General features: G+C 45.1%; 1 protein-coding gene across 10 annotated transcripts in view; it reads right to left on the bottom strand.

The window, feature by feature from the left end:
* The window catches only part of LLGL2 (LLGL scribble cell polarity complex component 2), a 64,284-nt gene that overhangs the window by 15,325 nt on the left and 31,683 nt on the right, over nucleotides 1-17,276 (bottom strand). For all 10 annotated transcript variants that reach the window (XR_005227600.2, XR_006285659.1, XR_006285660.1 and 7 more), the window contains 14 exons: nucleotides 16,099-16,196; nucleotides 14,696-14,777; nucleotides 13,168-13,283; nucleotides 12,178-12,336; nucleotides 10,577-10,739; nucleotides 10,251-10,383; nucleotides 9,029-9,083; nucleotides 8,610-8,764; nucleotides 4,500-4,717; nucleotides 3,886-3,953; nucleotides 2,670-2,823; nucleotides 2,432-2,536; nucleotides 970-1,262; nucleotides 546-699 (listed from right to left, as the gene is read on the bottom strand). Coding sequence is in view for 7 of the 10 variants with exons in the window: in XM_027834675.3 (XP_027690476.2) it covers nucleotides 546-699; nucleotides 970-1,262; nucleotides 2,432-2,536; nucleotides 2,670-2,823; nucleotides 3,886-3,953; nucleotides 4,500-4,717; nucleotides 8,610-8,764; nucleotides 9,029-9,083; nucleotides 10,251-10,383; nucleotides 10,577-10,739; nucleotides 12,178-12,336; nucleotides 13,168-13,283; nucleotides 14,696-14,777; nucleotides 16,099-16,196 (1,953 nt within the window). In the remaining 3 variants the exon portion in view is untranslated. The remainder of the gene's footprint in view (nucleotides 1-545; nucleotides 700-969; nucleotides 1,263-2,431; nucleotides 2,537-2,669; nucleotides 2,824-3,885; nucleotides 3,954-4,499; nucleotides 4,718-8,609; nucleotides 8,765-9,028; nucleotides 9,084-10,250; nucleotides 10,384-10,576; nucleotides 10,740-12,177; nucleotides 12,337-13,167; nucleotides 13,284-14,695; nucleotides 14,778-16,098; nucleotides 16,197-17,276) is intronic.

Genomic DNA, 17,276 nt, shown 5'->3' with positions numbered 1-17,276 from the left:
TGACACTACACTGACACTGTTGACCCAACTATATTGAGTTAAGCACCTCTCATGGAGGTGGAGTAAAGTTGGTATAGTGGAGGAGTTACAACGGTGGGAGATACATTTTAGTGTAGTCGCTTACAGAGTTAGGTCAGAATAAGCGGTCTTACATTGACTTAACTCTGTAGTATAGACCAGACCTAAGACTGAATATTAAGAACATCTGCATTACGCTGCTCTCCCCACCGTGTGGTCCAAGCAGGACTTTACAGGGCTCAGGCTTAGGGCCTGTCTACACAGGGAAGTTAGTGTGCTTTAAATTCACACACTTGCTTACTGCACACAGACTCCCCACAAGTGCACACACTTACTGTGCATGAAGGGTGCCCTGAGGCAGTTTAGCTTAATACGACTCCAAAGTGTATTAAGTGAACACACACAAAGGCACTTCAGTGTGCAGCAAGAGTGTATACATGGGGAGTTAGTGCAGAATAGCTAGTGTGCACCAGCTACTGTGAGCTTACCCACCATATAGACAAGCCCTTAGAGACAGACTAACTCACCTCGCCAGTGATCCCACCACCAGCTCGCCGCTTCCTGCTAGACACCCTGCTTCTCCGGATCCGCCTGAAGGACTGCCGGAGGGATTTCTTCAAGGACTTCACCCGAGACAAAGGGCCTTCCAAGGCCAGCTGGTCACTGGGATGCAACGTACATCTAAGATAAAAAAAAGATTTGGCAGGTGAGCTCAGTTGCTTTTCTGACCAGCTGGCTGGCAGTACGGGAGCAACTGGTAGCTAGGCATGTGAACTCTTACTAACAAGCACAGGAGAGACACTCACCCCAGCAGGAAAAGACTTCTCTATACCCATTGATCTCCATAAACCAGGAAATACCAACTCTTACTAGGACTGCCTGGAAGTGCTAGCCAGCCAGCTCCCATACCTAGGGAAGTACCCATATCATGCCAGAAAGGAAGAGACTTACTTGACAAAGACCAGTCGTTTCTGCTGGTGATCAAAGAGCCCAAAGCCATGGCTGGTACCAAAGGCCACGAGCTTCCATTCAGAGTGAAGGGCCAGTGACGTGACCACAGCAGGTGGTTGACACTGAACCAGGACAAATGGTTGGAAGCCAGGTTCAAATCGGACAGGCTCATCTCGGGCCTTTAGCCTCTCGTGACCTTTCCACTTATAGCCTTCTTGGTCCTGTAGTAAGTCTGCTTCAGCGTGGTCCACAACATGCTCTGACTCTTCATCATTCAGTTCCATCACCAGTATCTGAGGGAACAGGAATAAGCTTAGAGGCTTTGTGCAATCCTCAGAGCTTTTAGACTCCACCTGATCTCTCGATGGCTTCAATATGCATACTTGTTTCCAGCATGACCACATGCCTCCCCATCTGACTCCTATGACAAATGGACACCCATTTGGCAAAGTTTCCATCAGAACTTTTGCCTCCCATTTTTAAAATTTCTTAATTTGATTAATTATGGTGGCAGCATGACATTCTAGCTACCAAATTTGGTTACTTCAAATCAGACCATCCTAACTCATTCAGTGCTTCCTAAGGAGAGGAGAGGGCTTGGGGGACAAAGCAAAGCACAGGCGCTCATGGTCAGTTTACATGAGAGGAGACACGTTATGTCTTCACGGAAGGAGGATTGTAGCATAGGCTGATGGAAACATTATACAGACACCAAAATGGGGTCTTCTGTCACAGCAATAACACAGGCTCTTGCAAAGAGCAGGAACAAGGGAGACAGTAGAGGTAGTTTACCTTTTTTGGCTGAAATACATAAGGATCATGGGTGTCAGTCACAGAAAAGGGTTACAACAGCATCAAGCTCTGAGAACAGGGAGGGCAAAGAACCATCAGCCCCCTGCTGCAGTTGCACTAGATAGCGAGAAAGCCTCAGGCCGGTTGCCTCCCCAAAGGCTCCCCAGAGGCACAGCAATACCTCCTCCTGTCAGCAGGATTGTGAACTGACCCAGCCACTTTAAATTGTCTCCAAGCTTCTCCGTTATATGAATGTTGCAAGGTGGTGCCACTTACTGATTAGGCACCAGCAACACCAGGATCCAACTGGCTAGCTAGCAGGCAGTGTGCCTGCACAAAATGCAAATAGCGAAGGTGTACAGACAACAGGCAGAGAAAATCAGGGGGAAAGTTTTAAAAAGCTGAAGCATAAAAACCCAGGTAGCTGGCAGCTACCTCAGGGCTGAAGGGTCAAATCAGACAGAAGGGGGAGAATACAGTATAGACAAGAAGGAGCTGACAGATAGGGGGACCTTCTACAAAATGGCTCTATTTACAGAGTGAAGAAAACTCACCCCCAGAGGGGAATCAGTTTTGTCCTCCATTTCTAGTTTGTGTTGTATTTCCAATGCTAGTCAAGAAGCACTCTTAAAAGCAGACCACCAAAAAATCAGTTTTACGGTTTCAGTACCTGCCCTGCCGTACCAGCTACGGTCAGATAGCCGCTGTATTTACACAGGTAAATCTTCTGGATCCCGAGCCTGGGGTCATCGCTGTAAGGGTCAAAAGAACCAACCTGGTGGATGGAATGTAAAGAGGTCACATCAACACAAGCTGGCCTTAGCACTGCAGCTGCAAAGTGGATAGGCAACAGTAGGAATGCAAACTCTCTAGGTTCAGAAAGTTTACCTGAGTGACTGCCATCTCACCTTACGCAGCGGAGGCCATTCATCCTCACCCAGCGGGTTCATGTTGTCATTGGGATCTGCATCTGTGAGGAAGACCCTCACAGTGCTCAGCTTATAAAGGAGGCGCAAGCAAACACCTGAAGCATCCCAAAACCGCACAGTGCCATCCTCATGCCTGATGGGGAAGAGTCAGAAACAAGTCATTCACTAATAGCTGTCGCAGCATGGGGAGAGAGCGGGAGGGAAAGAGGCAGAAAGAGAAAGCAGAATCCCCCATTCTAAGAGACCAGCTATTTTAAGGACAGGAGGCACAACCTGAGACATACATGCTAAGGTGTGAAAGCAGTCCTTTTACACATCCCTGAATCCTAGGGAGAATTTTAGTTTGCACTCCTACTGGGTTTTATGAAGCTGATGTTGTAAAATAAAGGATTTAAGAACACTGATAGAGCCAGAAATAGGAAAGGAATATTACCTTCAGTTCACCTCCATCCCCTTACTCCTAGTCCGTAGCAACAACAACATTCTGAGTCATGGGTGACTGCTCTGCTAATGCAACTTTGATCTTTCCTGCAGCACCCCTGCAACTCTAAGAAGAGCTAGTTGTGTCAAGAATCCTGACACTGAAAATCCTATAGAATTACCTGGCAGGGATGTTTGAAAAGTGCTGTGAAATTCCAGATGAAAAGCAGTAGAGGGGCAGACTTCTTGTACAACAGGGACAGGGAAATCATCTCATTCTAGCACCCAGTGTAACACCAGAAACTGAAATGTCTAGACCCTATGGGTCTGATTGTGCTCATTTGTATCAATTATGTAAAACTGCTGTAACTCCCATAGAGTTATTCTTGATTTATACTGGTGAGGGTGAGACACACTCCTGCAGATATATTGTTCCTGCTGAACTGGCATAATTTGTCTTGACTGTAGACTGTTAGTCTAAATTTCAAAGCTGGAATTAGTCAATCTTGGGAAGGGTCAATAGTTTTTTCAGGATGATCAAAGACAGGATGACTTCCTGTCATAAAAGTTATGGCTTAACTGCTCTGACATGCTATAGGTCGCTAGCTTTAAATGTCAGCAGTCCAGCTTCAAGAAGTGGTGACCTACTCTCTGCAGAAGAGCGCTCAGGAGTCAAGTCTATTCATGTTACACACTTATGACAGGAACACACGCAATTCAAAAATGGGTAAATACTGGGCAGGAAGCCTTGATTTTTATCAGTTTAAGCACCTACCCTGTAAGAAGCAGGTCCCTCTGAGGAGGATCTGGAGCCAGGTTGGTGCCACCATCTATCAGCCAGGGCTAAAAAGAAAACACTCTTGAAGACCACACCATGACTGTCTGTGAAATGAGAGTGCAACAGAGCATGCCATAGAGAGGGAGGAGAACAGGAAAGCATGAGCTACAAGGAAAGGGCATCTGTCTGTGCGTATTCTGTTAGCCTTTGTTTGGATTAAGATTAGATGTACTAGTTCTGATCTCATCAGTTGTACTTTCTTGGTTAGGAATTGTTATATTCAAGTTTCCTCTTTAAGAAGCTGCTGTGGCTGAGAGCTCCTGGTTTAGAAGCAGCTTTGCTTGCTAGCACTGACTGCTGGAAACAATCTGAGCTGGAGCTCACTTTTACTAAGAGCTGCTGAAAGCCGGAGAACTAAGTATTTTGAATTCCAAATAGTTGTCTTCACTAAGTCGGTGGTCTTTTGGGAGCAGGACTTCTCAGTACTACCACCAACCACAACAGTGCTTCACTTGGCATTCTGCAGCCAGCCGGGCAGAAAAGATACCTACTGAGTATGTTATAATGTTCTTATGTGCATGTGAATGGGTGCATGCTTACAGCTGCCGTACCATATTTGAGTAATGAGAGTTCTGTTTGCTTCCAGCGCTGATCACCCTCTCCCACAGTTTCAGTGGGATATTGGAGACGTGGTGTGAACAGGTGATGGCTGAGCAGTGGAGAGATGCCAGGTACGGAGGATGGACTGCTGGCCAGCCTGCACTCTTTAGGTCTATTACCACCAGCTCTTCTTCGGCTAGCACCACCATAGCAGAGGGGTCATCAAACTCTGTGCAAAGAAAATTCATTGAAACTATTCAACTGGCTTATTCACTGGGTTTTGATAGTGCTTTGATAAGATGATGCACCTAGTGCTTTAATCACAAAATTAGCTACATATGCTCTAACAGTAGAAATACGCTTCCTATAGAATAGGTATGAAAATATATTCCCATGAAGCTTCTCCCCACAAACATGATTGTGAACAGCAGTAAATAAATACTCCTCAACTATTTTTGGACTAACCTGCATATTTAGCCAGAAACTCAAAACAACAGCTCTCAACAAGTGTGACAAAACCTCAGCAGCATTAATAGAAAGTCCTGCAGAGGGTCAGCCACATTGTTGACCAAATCTGACTCCTAATGTCATTTGGGTACATATAGACTGCAATAAAAGACCTGTGGCTGTACCTGGGTCAGCTGACTTGGGCCCATGGGGCTCAGGCTGTGGGGCTAAAATTTCACTGGAGACATTCAGGCTCTGGCTCTGAGACCCTCCCCCTTTGCAGGGTCTCAGAGCCTATGCTCCATCCCCAGCCTGAACAGCTACACTGCTATCTTTAGCCCCACAGCCCGTGAGCCCAAGTCAACTGACCCAAGCTCTGAGACTCAGTGGCGTGGATTTTTTTATTGCAGTGTAGATATACCCAAGAGGCCTTTGACCTACAGTTAGCTAATAATGGCTGGGATGGATGGGTATGTATTGACCCCGGCAATGACTGTTTCAGTGCTCTGTTAAGGCCTCAGTCCCTCAAGGCTAAGCTGCTTAAAAGCAGTAATGCAGCAGGTTCTGGGAAATGCTGCGCTACTTGGAATTGACAAATGTTTACATTTCAGCTCTCAGACATCTGAAGCTTCCCTGCTTCTGGTGTGCTGTGCCATCTGCAATGCTTGAAAAGAACATCTCTATACCTGTAACAGCACTACAATCATCAATTACGTACAAAAAGCCGTTAATGCAACCACAAAGCTGAGACTTCTAGAATTCCGTATTACTGTATATGGTATTAACACTCAGAAGCTCAACCAGAATTTTGCTCAGGAGGGGGCTCAGATTACTGGCAGCCCCAAATGTGAGTGGCAATGTGACCCTGCGCACCAGGACCATAACACCACTTACTCAACTTTGGCCTGGACAGCCCGTCATCAGGACAGGGGGCTGGCTAGGCCAAATCTGAATGAGTGGCATTGCGTCCTGGTGCATAGGGTCACAATGCCACTCACTTAAGTAGGGGCCAGACAGCACTCTGTCATCTCGTCATGGGCCCTCTGCGCCCCTCTCCCTTCACTGCACCCTGATATTCATGCTTTTACATATGTTGCACGGCGGCCATGTTACTGACGGGAAAACCAAAGTTTGGCTCTACCCATCATCTAAATTATTTATTAATGCAGGTTTTTCAGCTCTTTAAAGAGCATCATATAAAAACTACATAAGTGCACGTTATTTCAGTGGGAAATCTAACAAAGTGAACACAGCTGCATTCACATCAACGCAGCCCACTTATCATACCCCAAACAGCTCTCCTTGGCCATCTCTCTGTTCACAACTCTATTTGGTTTATTAGTTTTCCACCATTAATTCACCTCCTGCTCACTTGTCTGACCATCTGAAGTATAAGACTCACCAGTAACAAAATCTCCTAAACAAACCCTACAAGATACTAAGTGTATTAATATTTGCTTTAAGTGCATTATTTCTCTACCTCACACTGGGTTAGGAGTCAGGTGATCTGGGTTGTACTTCTGGCTCTGGCCTGCTGAACAACCCTAGTCTAGTCACTTCTGTGACTCAGTTTCTCCATATATAAAGTGGTGATGGGGATACGATATAGCTAAAAGAACTAAGTGTTTTGTTATTTTGCTCCTCAGTCTGCTGTCCTTCACTGTGCCTAATTGAGATAAACTCTGCAGGGCAACGACCCAGTCTCTTGTACATCCATAGAGCACCATGCAGCTATAAGCACTATATAAATATAGTGGGCACTGCACCTTGGTACAGCATTAATAGTATGGGCAGTACACTGTAGATGCACAGTCTAACAGTACAGGCAATAGTGTGTTACGCATGTGTCTCCCATCCATCCACCCACCAACAGCTGGAAACAAACAGGAACTTCCAATCTGATTATTTTTTTAAAAGTATTCTCAGTCTAAAGATGGGGGAAGGGAAAGAGCTGCCTTCTAGAATCATGCTGCTATACACAAGCTTCACACTCATTCATTTAAGTGGCTTTGGGATATAGCCACCCCTCGCTACTTCCATCATGAAGAACACTTTAAGGGACACGTAAGGTGAGCTGGGCAGATCCACTAGTATTAAGCACTCAGCCACAAGGAAGCTTGCTGACCACAGACACGACATTTAGTTGTAAATAACTTCCTGGTCTGCAGTGCTGCAGCTACAGCTTCCTCTAACAGCTCCTGCGTGCACACATTAGAAACACAGGCAAACTGAATTGCTCAATCCTTGGGCAGTACAAGCTTGGTAGCTTGTAGTTATTTCAGGCTAAAGCCTCTTAATTCACATCCAGGAATTGTGTTTAGAAGTGTCAAGTGTGATCATAAAACTCTGATTATTCCAACTTCAAATATATTCTCTTGTCAGCATCTCAGAGCCGACACCTGCAAGGTTAAGAAAATTGGCTCATGTGCTTCTATAGGATGTATAAAGGAGGACCGAAAGCTTGTCTTTTAAAATAAGAAATTCAGGTCTTGTCTATCCTGGAAGACACTGTAACCTTATCTGTAATAGGTAGTATAGTGTCAACAAGGTTATAGTGACAAACATCTTTCCTGCTTTCATCATACATCATAAAGAAGCAATTAAAGTCCAACTGAAAAAAATCCTTTAAAGCCATGGAAACAGCTACAGTGTTTAGTTTCCAAACTAGATGTCTGCTTCTCCAAGACATCTATTAAAACTGGAAGTCTTCTCTGTATTACAGACCACCATAAACTGAAAAACCTAGCAAGGCTAAATAGCACATGACAGGAGAGAGTTGCTCACAAAACCCCCCGAGGCACTTAGTTTTGCAATTCATTCCACAATTTTTATTTTTTTTTTAAACAGTGTATTTCTGTAACTTAAAATAACTAAGTTGACATCTGTTTTGAAGGCGAGATCAGTAGCAATAGTGAAGTGGGCAGGAGAACCAGAAAGGTTTTGGGGAAAGAGTCAGATGGGGGTTGGATCATTGACACATTCAGATCTGATGGATAAAGAGAGGAAGTGATTCCAGGTATTGCAAACTTAGGTAGCAAAGGCTCCACATTGCTAGCAGGAAAAGGAGAAGTTATGGGACATGCTGATTGGGCGCTGGTGGAACAAATACGATTGAGTCATTTCTAAGCTGTATAAAAAAATGTAAACATTTGTGTTGGCCAGCAGAGAATTAATAAAATGCTTTGTATATCGACCCTTAGTTGTAACCTTACCCTTTGTTCATATGCTATATGGAGCCTCATGTCATAAACCCAGACACTAATTAAGAAAGCTATTCACTCCCAGTCTGAGATTGTTTTTTTTAATTACAGTCCCCTTTGACGCGCTGTCTCTTAATGGAAATATTCAGAACTGGATCTTGTAACTTAATCATGCCCCATGTCCAGCCTTGCTCTGTTTCCATGAGCTGATAAGAGTGTGAACAATAATACAACAAGTGGGTTTTAGTGGGTGCTTACGAAGTTTGTAGCTGATCCATCACTGCTGCCAGTATTTCACACTTCACTTATAAATTGCATCTTTAGACATTTAAAATGATACAAAACAACTCAACACAAGCAAAACAGGGCTTTGCATCTAAGTGCTATTTGTCATGTCCAGAATCTCCACCCATAGAGCAACTCCAGGCTGCCCCTGACTCTTCAGAAGAGAAGGGGCACCTTCTCAACACATACCTGCGGCAGGATCTGCATTGCAGATGACAAAGAAGTCTATCACCCGTGATGTAAAGTCAAAGGCAGTCTGCTGGCTGCCATGGATGACAGAGATACTGTGCCGGTCACCATAGCTAGCCCGGGGCATCCCTCCTTGGAATATAATGTAAGGTAGCCTTAAAAACAAAGACACACAACGTTTGTGCTCTCTTTAGAGTCCATCTATTTCACCAAAAACTTATTAACTGAGAAAGTCTGAGGCCCCAATGTTTGACAAAGGCTCCTTACAGTGTTACTCAAAAGGGGCTACATGTGAGAGACCAGTGTAGTCAGCAACGGATTACAAGAAAACTTGTGCTTCCCTACCCCCAACCCCTTTATTATTTTAAGTATCTCTTGTAAACAGCAAGTGGGAGGGAAAGGAATAACCGAGAACCTACCCATTCTTTGTCGTCTGCCAATAAATCTTGGAAATGGCCTTGCAAGGGAAAGGACCTAGGACGACAGATTTACAAAGTTACCACAATTGTAAGATGCATCTTCCATTAGGTGGCGTTCATATTTCTAGCAAGGGGAAGCAGAGTGGAAATTGAAGGCCATTTTTAAATTATTCTGCTTGATAGTGACAAAAGTGCCAAATACATGGTAGGGCCACACGAGCTGAATAGTATGTGGAGCAGTGGCACCTCACTGTGCTGAACTCAGAGAAGCAGTACTTTCTCTAGGAGATGCCATTTCTAGTAGTATTATTCAGTGCGAAGAAGGCTAAGGCCAAAGGGTAGCTGACTTGTATTGCTGTCAGTAATGCAGTTCTGGTTACTATCACCTCTGCATTAACCAGAAGTGCCTCAATTTCCAGCACTCTCTTCTGGTTAACGCAGGGGTGATAGTAAGCTCTAAAGGCCAGGTCAGGCCAATATGGAGGCCTCCATATGGCCAAAGGAAGAAGTCATCATCTTTTGAGGAGTTTCAGCCAACAAGAGGCATCACTTCCTCTTTAGCACTGAAGTAACAGACCAGAGAAGAAATTCAACTAGCTGGTAACTGGATTGGCTGGCTATATGGATACTTAGGGCAGCTTACTATTACATAAATATAAATGTATATATGTATAAAAGCCTGTGTAACTTCCTGCTCTGGGTACAGGATTTGAGATTCTAATCTCCCTGTACCTTTTTGAAGCTTCAAATAAACTTTTCTGCTTCTCCACCCCGTTGTAATTATTGAGTGAAGCACACCGGGTAACGAACCCCTGCTGTTGTTTTGCCTCTCGGCACTGCATGCCGGCAACAAGCTGGACACCTGACTCAGAACAAGGAATAAAACTGAATCCCTAGCTCCTTTCCCGATCATGTGAGCTATGCTTCTGTACGCAGATTTTTACCTCCTGCTCATCTATGCTCAGTACAGACATTCAGTTAGACATCCTTGCTTCAGCAGAGTTCAAAGCAAACTGGATTTAAGAGACCCCTTTGAGTTAAGATGTTTAATGCCCATTGGGGCAACAGCTCTGCATTGCGCTGCCATGACTACACACCAGGGGAGAGCTTGTCTCCGAGATCCCAGAGGGGCTTGAAGCGACTTTGAATTTAAGAGCAGTTCAACAAAAGCAGTTTAAGCCTCAGCACAGAAGCAGTTTGTTTCTATCACATATATACTGACCATAAGGCACTTTGCTTTCCAGGGGCTCAGGCTGCCCGTTATCATTGGATACTGGCCACTGGGCATAACTTCCATCATAATGGCAGCTAATGATTTGACGGCCATCCTTCTGCCAAAAGAGGTTCTCCAGTTGCTAGGGAGGAAGAGACACAGAATGACCGACATCCAGAGAATCTTTAACCCTTCCAGAACCGGAATATACATTCATAAGAGGGAAATAACGGAGTTGGCTCTCCCAGTACCTCCTGGATCTATTTCTTCAGAGAACCCTGGAGAGAGGGGGGCTCACCTTCCTCATGCCCAATGATTTCAGCCCTCATTAATACCTGACTGCCCAGGAAGTGGTGCGACACTCTTTTGTTATGCACGTCCCAGAGGACAATGAGGCCCCTGCTGTATCCAATCAGAATCTGGCCAGGGTTCCTGGGATGCTCCCGTAAGGCTTCAACCAATTCAAACGACCGCCTGTTACGATAGTCTTCTGGCACCCTGGGCAAAATGCGGAGAAAAATTAATCCACGTGCACCTGCCTATGACAGCCACATTGACAGCATAAGTATGGGAGAGAAACATGCTGGGAAGGACAGGGAAGGTGAAACTCTTAGAAGGGTGAGAGCAAGCATGGCATCTTTTAAAACTCAGCCAAGATCCTTACAATTTGCAGGGCATAAAGCAAGGAAACTACTGTGGAGGCTCTAAATGAGAGGACCTCCTTGCCCAGTCCCACCATCAGAAGGGGAAATCAGATGCCTGTGATGAAATCTACAGCAGGAAGCCCACAAAGTGGGGAGTAGAAAGGATGTGAGCTATCTCCCTCTCCAGTCCCACTGACAGGGGCAGGGAAAGAGTGGAGAGGAGTGCCACAGGCAGTGGGGTGAAGCTGACACGAGCCTGTTGCCAACCGTTTGTGCTTACAGCCAGCACTGGAAGCAACGCATTCCACAAAATGTGTTTTTTGGTGAGACTCCCACCTCAAAAGGTTACAGGTACATAAGGAATCAGGGGAAAATTTTCTAAAGCATCCAAAGCACCCTAGGAACCTTGGGCATTTTTAAAAATGTTACCCTGAGTTTCTGTAGATATAGGAAAGAGGTAGCAACTTTGCCCATCGCCCATATAAAAAATTAAATGCCTTGTTAAACATTCTGGAACCTTCAAATTAATTGAATATTTGTTGGCGAGACTTGGATACATAATCATGAGTAAGGGTACAATTATGTCACTGAGGTTGCAGAAGTGACAGAATCCATGACATTGGAGCACTGCCGCAGTGGCTGGGGGACCCTGGCGCTCCCCAGCCTCACAGGGCAGTGGAGGATCTCCCCTCCCTCCCCACCAAGCTCCCAGCCGCTGCTGATGGCAGGGGATCCCCCCCGCAGCTCCTCACCCCTTGCAGGAGTGGGGGGCCACAGCTCCCAGCCACTGCATGCAACGGGACAGGGTGCCAGACCCGCCTGCCTCCTCATTTTGTCAGGGATGTTTTTAGTAAAAGTCAGGGACAGGTCATGGCTTCTGTGAATTTTTGTTTATTGCCCATGACCGGTCCATGACTGTTACTAAAAATATCTATGACAAAATTGTACCCTTAATCATGAGGGACTGAGCACTAGATGAGACAGGCACAGCATTTGCAGACCTACTGCATGCTTCCCCTAAATAGTTCTGCAATGTTCTACAGCACCTCTGCTATAAGTGTCTTGGGTTATTCCTGTCCAGAGAATACCATCTGTATAACACAGACAAACTAGGGCCCAGAGTAAGGATTTGTCTCTCCAACACCATCCAACATTTGCAGCCTGTAACATTTAATGTAAGTTAGGCTCCAGTGTACAAACTGGAATAAAAAATTGGTTAAGTGCAACACACAAACTTTTCCCTTCTGTCTATACATGACCAATCCCATTGGTCAATATACCCGTTTGCTCACCGCTGCAGCACTGCCTCAGAGGTGATGGTCCTATCCTCTAACAGTCTGAAGGACGGGAGCTCTACCACAAAGACATTGCCACTCTCTGTGCCAAGGTACAGAACTTCCCGTGATGAATGTGGAAGGACAACCGTTATCTGGGTGGCACTTGGAGGAGATCTGTGAATGCAAAAAGAAACCAGTTAACTGCCTGTGAAGGAGATCAGTTCTAGAGAGAAGCAGCTACGGTATTCATTTAAACAGCTCCATAGAGCCTCAGATGAAAGCTGACCCCTGCTTTACCCATAAGCCATTTGCAAGAGATTCAGTAAGCATTTTGCTGGACAAATGGAGCTTTGAGCTACGATCTTGTTTTTTTTGGAAGCAGAACACCAGCTTTAAAATAAACCTAAAAATAATCCAGAAATGCATTGATAGAGAGCTGTGTGTGTTAGTCACTATTAGGGGGAAATTCATAGAATCATAGAATATCAGGGTTGGAAGGGACCCCAGAAGGTCATCTAGTCCAACCCCCTGCTCGAAGCAGGACCAATTGCCAGTTAAATCATCTAACTACCCACAGGAGCAGAAATAAATAAGTTGTCCAGAAACTGGAAAAAGTTAAACTAGAAATACTGGAATATTTTAAACTGTGGTTTAAATGATTTAGTTAAATCCGTGGACACATTTACTGATGTAAGAGTAGTTACAGGGGTAAGCTCAACATATATGTCAGGTTTAAATTGATTTGAGTGAGTATACAGAGTTGCACAGATTTAAACTAAATGCATTTTAAAAATAGACCTTTAAATTGGTGCACCTTTGTATTCAGATGAGGCCTCATTCAAATCCTGTTGACACCAATGGAAAACACCCCTATTGACTTCAGTCGAAAGGTGGATTGGGCCCTAAACCAGGGCACTGTGAACTAAGCCATGTCAGAGTGCACTTCATAAACTGCTGTGTGGGTGGCACAGGAAGGAGAGAAAGAGCAGTATTAGAGCACAATACCCAGGAGGCCCCCGAAGTGTGAAGCGTTGCTCCTCCTGCAGCTCAGATGCCCCACTATGCTGCTTCAGGCTCCAGAGATGCAAGCTGTTATCATCCAGCAGTGTCACCAGCTGGCACTAAAATCAAGAGACATGATCATAAAGAAAGCAACCTATTTAAAAGCAGTATACTAAGTCAAGCAATAAACCACTGCTGTTCAGGGATTACCTCAGTTAATCCAGGATTCAGGAACCAGTCGCACAGGGCAGCGGGCTTACACAGTTATATTCAGCAGAATTCTGCTGACTCAGGCAGTAAGGGACTTCGGGACTACACAGAATGGCCTGCAGGCTTAAAAGCATTTATTGTCTGCTTCTGTATCCAATATACCAGCAGGGAGGGATGAGGGTCTGATCCTCTGAAGGATGCAATATTAGCTGCATTTTCATCAATTGGTAAATCCCACACTCTGCTACCTATTTCAGAGAGCTATGTTGTAGCTAGCACACAGTATTTACTTCCTTCATGGTTTGCTGAAGTGGGTACACACCCCTCCACACCCCTGCTTTGGGAGTTGCTGGTGTATTCCACTTCACCACTCATCCTGCATTCTTTGCGTCCAACTTCATTCTCAAGGGTGGTGCCACAGACTCCTTTTATGAGCCCAGCCCTGCCAGTTGTACATTCAAATGAAGCATTTTTTGCCTGCTGAAGCCACACCTGGTACAACATGCAATACTCCCCCATGGGAGTTTCAGTTTATACCATTAAATTTTGCGTGGTTTACTATCTAGAGAATTCACACCCTCATAATACAACACTGCTCTCCCCAAATGGGTGAGTCAGACAGTAAAAAGAAAAGGAGTACTTGTGGCACGCTGGTCTGGTTGTGTGTGGGGGGGGGCGGGGGGGGGGGGAGGAAGGGAGGAGGGCAGTTAGAAAGCCAACAGGCATCTGGGGAATTTTATCTTCCCATTTTTAGTTAGTGGTGAAGCCTTACTATGCAAGAGCAAAGGAAGGAAGCTTAAAAGTGGCTAGGTTAGCCAAAGCATGTCAGGCCAAAGAATGATGAAACCTGCTGAACAGCAGCTGCTATGTCACCTGGCGAGCACTACATAGCACAGAGGAAAAGGGATATACCACCACTGCAGGAATGCAGGTTGCAATACAAAAGGGAGCCCTTTCAGACAGCCTCTTGCAACAGCAACTATCCTAATCCTGTTGCCACTACCACCAGGTGCTTTCTGAGCTCAATTAAAGGTGCTCTCTCTATGTTTATGACTAACATCTTCACGACAATGGGTGCAATTTACAGCACAACGAACACCACTGGGGAGGCCTGTCACAGACCCAGCATTTCTAGGACACAGACATTACACAGCCCAAAAGGATTCTAGAACTCAGGGCTTGGAGGTGAGTCCATCCATCCTCCATGTCCAAGTCAATGGGTTTTCAAAGCTGCTCTCACACACACACACACACACACACACACACACACACAGAGTAACTGAGGTATATGGATTCCATGAGGTATATGAATTCCACTCACCTGGCCGGGAATAAAGTGTATCTGCATGACGGTATTATTCTCTTCATGTAAACCCATAAACTCCACCCCAGGAGCACCATATCTGAAATGTTTGTTGAGGATCAACAGTATTAAAGATCACCCACAGCTACAATCACTTGAGGAGCAGTTTGCTAGCAAATGAGATGAGATTTAGTTAGAAACCGAGTGGAATCAGTGGTGATCATAGATTCCTTTGAATCCATACATGCCTAGTTCAAGTTCAGTGTGCACACAACAATGGAAAGCAAGTACAGGAGTTTTTACTTGGTAGTTTGGGGGAGATGTAGAAAGGGTGGCTGGACCCTGCTTTCTCCAAAGGTTGTTAGTGGTTTCCCACACACTTCAATCCCTGCTTAACCAATCTGTAACCAGGAGACAGATGGCTAACGCCTTCCTGCAGAGCTCAGCCTCTCTGAACACAAACAGTGCTGGAAATGATTAAGCAAGCAGACAGCTCTAACTTTTCCTTTCTGGGTTGGAGTGAACGCCTCTTTCATTCCAAACTCAGCTGGCCTTGTGTCATGGGAACCGCCTCTCAATGCCTTTGTGTATACACAATACATGCTATCCTGGGACTGGACAAACAACTGCCTTCAACAGTTTTACTTCTGGCCCAACATTAGGGGACTTTTAATCCAGGAAGCAGAATGTCCTCATGGCTTAAACTTCAACCTTTGAGATGGTATTCATTAAAAAAAATAGTCTCCCTCTCCCACTTTACAGTATTAAGATAGCCTTGGAGTTTACAATAAGGGACAATTTGGTTTTAAGGCCAGAAAGGATCATTATGCTCATCTAGTCTGATCCTCCACATATGATCTTACTTGCTAAAAGGAATTTGTTGTATGCAGTGTTATTGTAACCATGTTGGTCCCAGGATATTAGAGAGGCAACGTGGGCGAGGGAATATCTTTTATTGAACCAACTTCTGTTGGTGAGAGAGACAAGCTTTTGAGTTTACACAGAGCAAGTCTTCAGGTCTGACCAACAAAAGATATTACCTCACCCATCTTCTCTCTCTAAAAGGAATCAGATCACTTCACCCGCTTTTACTACTTCCATATAATACATACAAATGTTAAATGCATTATATGAACACAATTACATATAAAACTGGATAAGGGAAAACAAGATTCATTAGTCATGTTCCATGTACTTTGCTCATTTCTGAAGATCATATATTCCACTACAGACAAAAATAAGGTGAAAAATTAAGCAAGAGTAATTAACCATCTCTCTAAAAGCAGTGCTAGAGCTCAAACAGAAGGGTTACTGAGGTTACTGGGTGAGGTTCTTTGCTTTGTTTGTGGGATAAAACTCCAGACAATCTGAGAATCCAGCCTGACACTGCAAGTTCTAAATCACATGTGTAGAAAGGATACAGTTTGATGGCTCCTGATCTGGTCCCGATAGCCATAAGATGGAGAGAGGGGCTATATCCCAATGCACTGGGCTGGTGAGGAAATCCATGTTCTACAGTCTGGTGAAAACAAAAATAACACCTCAAGAACATGTAGTGTCATGGGCATTGTGCATCATACATGGACAGAAAAGCCAGAAATTAAATATGGTTTAGTTGTTTCAAATATAGCAGGTTCAAAGATAATGTTTTAAGTCAAAATATGCTCCAACAGAAGAAGTTTGATTGTCTCAGTTCAGCTCTGTCAATAACCCTCAAATCTACTTACCAAGATCTCCTGGTTATTCAGTACAAATGCATAAAAGTTGAAATACTGCAACTTTTGCCACAATAGAAATGGCAAAGGAATATTCCAAAACAAGGATCCAGTTGGACTCCTCATGTTTTATAAGGGTTATAAACTTAGAAATTTGCCTGAGCACAACCTACAAGACTCACTACACTGCACGCAGTCAATCCTCTTATCAACTCCACTCCACTTCAAGTCACCTTTGTTAAATCATGATTCAAGCTCTGGTCATCTCCAGAGTTCATGGCTGAAACTGACTGATAATTACAGCTTGAGTTTCAGTCAAGTTAGACTTCCAAAAAGGTCAGCCTGTATAACATCCTCTTATGCATGGGTGCCAGGTCTGTATAATTTTTGGTCGTGCCCAGAATAGGTCCAAGCAGAGCCATCCTGTCCCTCGGACAGACCGGGGAAACCAACCCAGTCCCTGTGCTTCAGGGGCACGTGGGATCCAGGGCGGCCTGGGGGGCTAGAGGGGAGCCTGGTGCCAGCAGCAGTGAGTGACCTGGCCCCAGCCCAGCCAGCTTCCAGTGTCGTTTGGGGGAGGGGACGGAAACCCGAAAGAGACGGGGAGGGGGCAGAGCAGAGGCGGGAAGAGGCAGGCCCAGGTTGCTTGCTGCTGCTGGTGCCAGGCCCCCTGCTAACACCCCAGGCCACCCTGGAGCCTGCATCCCCCTGAAGTGCAGGATCCCCCGAAGTGTGGAGCCCAGGGTGGATGCCCAATTTCCTGGTGCAAGTGCTGGAGGAGCCAACTAGGGGGGGGAGCTTTTCTTGACCTGCTGCTCACAAACTGGGAAGAATTAGTAGGGGAAGCAAAAGTGGATGGGAATCTGGGAGGCAGTGACCATGAG

The sequence above is a fragment of the Chelonia mydas genome, chromosome 14 (assembly GCF_015237465.2).
Source record: "Chelonia mydas isolate rCheMyd1 chromosome 14, rCheMyd1.pri.v2, whole genome shotgun sequence".
NCBI lineage: Eukaryota > Metazoa > Chordata > Testudines > Cheloniidae > Chelonia > Chelonia mydas.
Note: the sequence above shows the minus strand (reverse complement) of the source record. Positions and strands in the feature narration are given on the sequence as shown.